At 59.2% G+C, this 8,145-nt stretch overlaps 2 protein-coding genes across 2 annotated transcripts in view; both read left to right on the top strand.

Moving 5' to 3' along the window:
* The window catches only part of TRAVEDRAFT_17124 (uncharacterized protein), a gene marked incomplete at both ends in the record, with an annotated part of 6,509 nt that extends 2,763 nt beyond the window's left edge, over positions 1–3,746 (top strand). The window contains 7 exons of the mRNA XM_008035237.1: positions 40–387; positions 564–701; positions 763–1,761; positions 1,819–3,031; positions 3,130–3,259; positions 3,364–3,485; positions 3,532–3,746. Of these exons, the coding sequence (XP_008033428.1) occupies positions 40–387; positions 564–701; positions 763–1,761; positions 1,819–3,031; positions 3,130–3,259; positions 3,364–3,485; positions 3,532–3,746 (3,165 nt within the window). The remainder of the gene's footprint in view (positions 1–39; positions 388–563; positions 702–762; positions 1,762–1,818; positions 3,032–3,129; positions 3,260–3,363; positions 3,486–3,531) is intronic.
* A 438-nt stretch (positions 3,747–4,184) lies between these two features.
* Positions 4,185–8,128, top strand: TRAVEDRAFT_42785 (uncharacterized protein; the record flags this gene model as incomplete). The annotated part of the gene is made up of 7 exons (XM_008035499.1): positions 4,185–4,267; positions 4,317–4,692; positions 4,745–5,187; positions 5,250–5,522; positions 5,578–6,481; positions 6,538–6,933; positions 7,313–8,128. Coding segments are annotated over 7 exons (3,291 nt in total), but the record flags the coding sequence as incomplete, so codon positions are not given.
* Between the last annotated feature and the right edge of the window lie 17 nt (positions 8,129–8,145).

Below are 8,145 nucleotides of genomic sequence, written 5' to 3'. Positions count from 1 at the left end.
GCTGACCGCAATCTTGTCTGGCCGGATGCGCTGATGAAGGAGATCGACATAACGTATCGGCTCCACTTCGGTGATCGCTGGGACCTCCGCAAGGAGACGAAAGCGGACGCCAACGGAGCAGAGAGCACTTGGTGGCGCGAAACGGTCCGCGTGTACTACGCGGCGGTCACGAAGCTTGTTGTCAGGGTCTGGCGTGAGATGCGGGCGTCTGTGCCACGATCGCAGGACGAGGTTAGGTACAAGACCCTTCTCTGTGCGGAGAAGAAATGGGCGTGGATGCGGGAATTGGCCCAGCATAACCCTTACTGCGACTTCCCCCTCCCGACTCATGGTTTCATCAACGACGCATTCACGAAGTTTGCCGAGTACACGGATGCAATCGGATGGGTACGTGCATTCTTCCGAATCCTGTCGTAAAATCAGCGACGACGGTATCCTGTTCGTCGGTGAGTCGCTGGCGACGGCCAGTGCTCCGGCGAGCGACTCGGCGTAGCTGTAGCGGCCACCCGCCAGGACGACGCCGGTTATAACGGACGAAGAGCTGACCGCGATTCCCTCCACAGTTCGCCCGGACGCTGGACCCGTTGTGTGACGTCCGCGCCGCCAGCGACGAGTCCGCCGCATACGACCTGTCGTCTTGCGTGTTGGAGCTTTTTCGGGACGACAAGGTGTGCATTGGCATGCACGAGGCGTTCCATGATGTAAGTACCCCACTCCTTCACACAGTGTTTTCAACATATCTCATCCGGCACCCGTTTACAGATCGGGTACTTCGTCATGTACGCCTTGCCTAACCTGGACGACTTGCAAGGCCACCTAGGCAGCATTCCCAGAGCAGACAGGCATCACAAGATCTTTTCAATGCCCCTCAGTGCGTGGGCTGGATTCGGGGGCCCAACGTACAAAGTCGATTCCCTCCAGAAAGCAACCCAGCCATTTTTGGGCGACTTCGAGACCAAGGACCGCCGGCACGTCGACCAACTTCGTAACCTACTGGAGCCCCATCTCCGGGCCGTGAGAGGCGACCCCCACTTGCCCAAATATCCCACCGGCAAGCAAGTGCACCACCTCGAACAGTTGAAGGTGGATACGGAGAAAAACAAGGGAGAAGATGAAGCCCCGGCGCAGCGTACGACGCGCTCGAAGAGCACAACAGTCCGGGGTGGCAGGTTGGCGATTCGCATCGACTTCGCGTCGAAGGTTGTGCCGATTACCCTGCAGTTGGTACGGCGTCACAGCGACGACTTTCTTGTTATCAAGAGGACCATGGCCCAGCGCAATCTTAGGGCCCTCCCGCTAGTTCTCCTCGTCTTCTCTCGGCTCTACGCGAACTGGCACCTCCCGCTTATCGAGTTGGAGGAGGGCAGTCTCTTTCGCGAAATCCTCTTCCAGTACATGGGTGGGTTCCGCTCGCCGCAACACTGGAGGTATGTCACTCCGGCGGCTCATAAGGAGCTGGGCCTGACAGGAGGATGGGTGAACTGGGATGTCGAGTGGCTCCCCCAGCACTGGGGCTATCACTCATGGCCCGGTCACGATCTCACAGCGCCCATCGGCGAGCAGGACAGCGTCCTCGCGCGGCAGACACGGGTCCGCCAGTTTGAGCAGACGATCGCCAGCCTCGCGAGACAGATGTCGTCCCTGCCGGCAGCGCAAATTGCTCCCTTGGACTTCATCCCGTCCGACCACCCTCGAGATGAGGTGCACCACTCGCGTCGCATCGCCAAACCGGTGTCCCAGGCGCTCTCATGGATGATCTCGGTAAGTAGGTGGGCGGTGCGGGCGGTGTGCACTTAGAACTCACATATTTCCACTCAGACCCTGGTGAGCAACTTCACGCGCAACGAGTTCCGCCAAATCTACGGCGACGACGCCCCGTTTGTCCACTGTGAGGCGGACCCTCCGCCGATCGAACTGCCGGTTAGGGGCGATATCGCGTTCGATGCGAACGCGTACACCTCGCTGGAGGAATTCGAGTCTCAGGACAAGCGGCTCCACGAGAAGTATCTCGAGCTGGTGGTCGCCGAGTTCGGAGAGAAAGCACGCCAAGATCCGCTTCAATTTGCGGGCCCTCAGCGGTACGCGCTCCAGCTGATGGAGGACGACAGCGGCAGCGACGGCGAGCCGGTGGCGTCCAGTTCTCGTCAAACGCGCCAGAAGAAGTCTAAGGCCAAGCAGGCAAGCCCTTCAAACAGTGAGGACGACGCAGTCCCCGCCCTGGCACCCAAGCGCCGTCCTTCGGAAGCACCGCGGACCCGCCTTGGACCTCCACGCCCGCGACCGGTCGGACCTCGTACGGCTCCTGTCATCGAGAAGCCCCTCGCCGAGCTGGTCGTCGGCAAGCATTCGTCCCCGCTCGCCACTGCATCTGGCGCAGACGACTCCCAAGTTGCGACACGAGGCCAATCCGACCGAAGACAATCCGACGGAGGACAATCCGACGGGGCCGTGGAGGTGGACAACTCCGACCTCTTCAACGAGGACGAGGACGACACGGATGGCCCTCCAGAGACGTCCATTGCTGATGACGAGGACGAAGAACATTTACTCAGCGAGGATCCCGGCCTACGCAGCCCGCTGAGCCCGCTCTCCGACGCATCACACATGGACATCGAGCTGTCTACGCGGGAGCAACTGGTCCCTGAGGAGGGGCAGATGCGCCCCCACGAGGTGCGCGAGAAGGATGGCCTTGCCCCCACGCCGGATAGAGTTTGGACGGCTATCGACAACGAGATGCCCTCGCAGGGTTCCTCCTTGGACGTCAACTTCTCCGTTGCCTCCACCCAGCACATTTCCGCCTCCTATAGTGTTGCCAGCGATACTGAGATGCTGCTTCCGGAACTGCTGAGCGACAGCGAGATATATGCGCCACAGCAGGGAACTGCTCCGGCTGCGTCTCGATCTGCGCCTCCGCCTTCCCCCTCTATCGTGCCGTCGCCTCCACGGGCGCCGACTACCACCCAGTCACTCACGCCACCACTGGGCGCCGCTGATGTTCATCATCGGCCGCTGCACGAGGGGTCCACCGCAGGTACGTCTGTGTTCTGCTGAGTAGATTACGTTATGCGATCTGCCCCTTGCGCTGCGTGCGTCTGGCGGTCGTCCGCTAGCGACACGCCTCTCCGACAGCGTGCATCCGTCAGTCGCCCGTTGGACATACCCGCACAACGACGGACCGCCGGCTCCTTCCGCCGGCGTACGGGTGGCGGTCGCCCGCCAGCTGTACGCCTCTCGAGTTCCTAGGTCACATGGGCTGCATGTCAGCTCGTGGATGAAGGCGCCTGCCATTTTTGCGCCGCGCAATCTGGTACTTCCTCCATTTTTTCTCACAGTTGTCCTGTTATTAGGACCTCCCCGTCCCAGGCAAGTCACTGCGATCCCGGTCCGCCCGTTGGAGAATCATCCGGACGCCATGGGCGCAGTTCGTGCCGGCAGCAGCAAGGTCGACCATCCGAGCAAGAAGCGGCCCCGCTCGGGGACAGCTAGTGCGTATGGGCCTCCCCACCACATGTCGTCGCTCATCGTTTCCAGCGTTCTCCCGTACGCCCACATCGCCGATCAGGAAGAAGTCCAAAGGGAGGGAGTCCACTGCTCTGAAGATGCAGCCACCTGCGCGCAGCGCCTCTCGCCCCCCGGGCACGTCGGACATGGCGGACGCTGATACTGAAGCCTCCGTTGACGAGCACGGAAAGAAGGCCCCCGTCAGGCCCGGACTCAGGAAGCCCACCGTCAAGGGCTACGTTTGACATTTTTTAGCCTACCAGCTCGGGTGGGACCTCCCACTTGGATAAATCGGCGTATCCTCGTCCAGCTCCGCTCTTCGTATTTGTACTATCATCGTATCCGCATGTTTCTCCTTTTGTCGCGCTTCAACGCGCAGAACTGTACTACCATATCGTTTCAACACGTACTTTCACGCCTGAAACCAGCCACGAAGTACATTCTGTCCGGAGTCCTTTTGCAACGTGCGTCCTTCCATCGGCCCAGATCTCGCCCGATCACATCTGCTGAAATTATAGCTCCGGTGTGCGCGATGACTGTCTGCACCGCATCTGAGAAGTCTGCGCTGGCAAGGACTGGTGACTTCTTTCCCCGGCTTCTCCAGCTCTAATTACACATCCCCCCTGTCGATCCTCCCCTGCGCTCTGTTTGACAGCTGCTTCCGGCGATCACGTCTCCCCGTCATGTCCTACAGTGACACCAGCTCTAATGACTTCGCCGAGGACGAAAATCCGGACTACGTCGGTATGGATCACGTTGCAGACCTGTGAGTCGGCTTTCCTCATGACATGAGCTTCCCTTACCTGGATTTCTAGTGTTGCAGCCGGCGTTGTGCTCGGAGAGCGCGCATTCGACAATGGGCCTGACCCCGCGAACGACGAACAAGACACCCGCGCAACCTACCATTTCGACCTCGCCTCCGTTCCCCCCACGCTTTCCACCGATGACCCCGCGTCTGAAAATATCTTGGATGCCAGCATTCTGAACGGGGACCCGACTCTTGCATCCATTTATGGCTCGTATCAGGACAAGCAAGCGACCCCGCTCGCTCTCTCCGACCTCAAGCGTTTCTACGAGACCGGCGACTCGCGCGCGGCTATGAACGTCCTCAAGGGCAAGCATTTCATAAAAATAGACGACGAGTTCACCATCCCGTCCGATGACAAGGATCTTCTGTGGGAGGTTTTCGAGGTGAGTGCAGAATGCCCTCGTCATGCGCTCGTTTCTCACACTCTTCCAACAGCATCGTCTGGACTACTTCTGTCGGGTGCCGAAGGGCATCGGGTTTCACGCCGTCCTCCCGAACTGCAACAACCCGGAGGCCACTGGTCGCGTGTCGTGGTCGTTCCCGATCATGTTCAATCGTCGTCATTGGACTTACAGGGGCGATTTGAATGTCCTTGCTTTCAATCCTCGTGGTGCTATGCTTTGCATCGGCGACGCCCCCGGCCAGGAAACCGTATGGTGGACGCTCTTCCCTGCCCAAGCCCTTGAAGCCTATCCTTCCCCCGAGCTAATGACGGCTGATACGGGTCCCAGCAACATGGAACCAGTTGTCGCCCGCATCTCGATCGCGTGCATTCTGGTCATGCTGGACAAGGCATTGTACAGCAATCACTACATGGGCAACAAGTACCCCGACGTCACCTCCGAGCAGAACTTCACGGACGCCGTCGGCCAACTCCTGTAAGTTCTGTCTGCTGCCCCGATAATATCAGTCTCAACGGCTTAGATGACCCCTTCCACAGCAAACAAGGTCCATACGATCTGTCTGTGGAACGCCTTAAGACTCTCAACGACACCATCAAGCGAGAGTATGCGCACTGGTGGCACGATGCGCCGGCCACATACAAACTCCCCATTTTCGTCGGACGCATTCCGGCTGCCATGGCAATCAAGTACGGCCAAGACCTCGTCACTTGCAACGCAGAGACTCTCAACGCCGATGCAGCGAGTTGGGCCAAAGAGTGCGATTACACCAAGATCTCCCGCGTTGCCGTTGCTATCGCCACTCACTACCGGTGCGTCTGGCTCACGTTATGTCTACTGAATGATAATTCATTGCCTCGTCTACAGCGCCTCCAAAGTGGAGAGCTGGAGGGACCTCCCCCCTGTGGAAATCACGGCCCAGTATGAGGGCGCCGTTTACACCTCCCCCGACCCCGCCACACGGCAGCCAATCGACGATGTGCTCACTTATCCTGTCTCTGACGCCGACGACCGTGAAATTCCTCTATTTGACTCCTCCGGTCATCGTATCGCCCGTCGATTTGCTAACGTGTGCGAACCATACATTCCCTGCGGTGCATTGCAGAATCTCGCCGCCGTGCCCAACCTCTTCTCGCCTACATCGACCAGTGCGATGCATTGGCAGTACGACGAGGACGGTGCCATCGCGAGAGTGGATGAAGATGGCGACGAGGTCGAGGTCGACGCGCTCCTCAGCACTAGGCCAGGCTACCATCTCTACCCCACCGCCTTCCTGAAGACGGTCGGCCAGTGGCAGGCGGATACCGTGATTGACGTGCTTAAGCCCCACGTCTCAGCCATCTCACGATCTGTTGCCGCTCACGAGGAGGGAAGTGCCGCCGTGGAGCCCGTCAAGAGTCAGTGTTATAATGATATCGCCCACTACACCCGCAAATCCACCAAGCACCACATTGCACAGCGCGGCCTCCTCACAGCAACGGCGGCTGGAGGGTGGGCCACTACACCGAAAGAGAAGACCACCGCAGGCAATCTGTTACGGTCCTGCAACATCCGCAATCCCCACGACGAGCTGAACGCCCAGCTCCGTCGTCCCGAACAGACCCTTCTGCGATTCGAAAACGTCTACCTCATCCACATGGGCCGTGTGAAACCTGGATATCAGAGCGGAAACCACTTCTACCGCCGCATCGTCTTCCCATTGGCGAGGGCCTGTCATTTCTACCCCGTTCAAAATGCAATCACCGGCGCGAGCATCGTCTTTGAGGAAAACGTCAGTGCTGTCTCTTCTATTACATCTCCTTCCTGCTGGCTTAACCGTATCTGCAGATCTTTCCGGAGATGATCATATGGCTCACATACCCTGTCGTGCAATTACTGAAAGAGTTCTGGAAGAAGGTCAAGCCGCATCTTCCACGTAACGTTGCCTCTCGTCCGGACCCTGCGGACCTGGAGATGATTGCGGTCCTCGAACGGCTGGTTAACTTCGCCCACACTGGTGCAGCCAAGGTTCTCGCTACGGGACTCATGAATCATCTTTGGGCTGCCCGTTCGGTCATTGAATACGGGTTTCCTGCTTTCAGCTCAGCGGTCACCCTCGGCGGCGCGCATGGTGTCACTCCCTCCCTTTCCCTCACGGCCTGGCCTGTACTCCCCAAGACCGGTTACCCGTATGTTGCCACTCGTCGCTCGCTTGAGTTGACATATGGGCAGGACTACTTTACGGTACGTGTTCGTTCTTTGATGATGTACAGTGAAGACCGGTGTACTCCTGGCGGGTGACCGCTGCACACCCGGTGTACTCCTGGCGGGTGACCGCTGCACACCCGGTGTACTCCTGGCGGGTGACCGCTGCACACCCGGTGTGCACCTGGCGGGTGACCGCTGCGCGGACGCTGCACTCCTGGCGGGTGACCGCTGCACACCCGGTGTGCACCTGGCGGGTGACCGCTGCACACCCGGTGTGCACCTGGCGGGTGACCGCTGCGCGCACGCTGTACGCCCGCCCTCTCTCGAACGATGTTCTCGCTTTCTCCGTCGCGCCGGCATTGGCCCGCTGCAACTGCACCGCATAACCCGGACTATATTAATTAATCGTTCACAGAAATACCACACTCTCCTCCACATCCGGCTGACTATCGCACGCACCTCCTCGAAGGACGCCGGAACGTCAGATGTCGCGCGCCACCGTATTAAGATCATGGCAGTCATCGTCGCGCGCGCGTTCTTGCAAGATATCAAGTCTTTCATCGCACAGACGGTGCGCGATGAGACTAAGAACATCGTAGTGGATCCATCACTGGACGCCTACGACTGGGCAAAGTCTCGCGTCGACACTCACCAACGGTGGGCCAAACTTGCGGACCCTCTCGACTTCGGACCCGGCAACTCTACCTTCTCCGACCTTGTCCACTTGATTGCTCTGACCCAAGACGACATCGCGGACGCTCTGCCACCTTCCACAATCGGTAACTGCTCCATGGAGGCTCTCGTGGACCGCATGTACGCATGGGCAATCTCTGACCGACAGGGTCAACGCGCTCCCTTTTACAAGGCTGGCACTGCAGGTGTCGTCCTCCGGATCATCATCACGGAACTTGCGAACTACCTTCGCTCCTACACGGAGGTGGAGAGAGCCACTGAGTTCAAAGCCGCCCTAGTCGCCGCCCTCGTCGCCCTTCACATCCACTTCATCCCTGACGCGCGCCGCGTCGGCAATGGTTCCCCAACCCATCAGCCCGATCCCCGTGGTTGGACCGGTCTTGGCGCTTCTCCCCGCCCTCGCTCGCTCAATCCTGCCCTCGCTCGTACCCATTCAGAGAGGATCACCCTACAGATCAACCAATCTTCGCAACAGCTCCTTGACAACGACATCCGCGGCAAATGGTCAGCTTGCGAAACCTCTATCGAGGAGCTTCGCGTTTTCTCCTCCCGCCT

This window comes from Trametes versicolor (assembly GCF_000271585.1).
Source record: "Trametes versicolor FP-101664 SS1 unplaced genomic scaffold TRAVEscaffold_2, whole genome shotgun sequence".
In the NCBI taxonomy this organism is placed as follows: domain Eukaryota; kingdom Fungi; phylum Basidiomycota; class Agaricomycetes; order Polyporales; family Polyporaceae; genus Trametes; species Trametes versicolor.
This window is presented reverse-complemented; position numbering and strand designations above follow the sequence as displayed.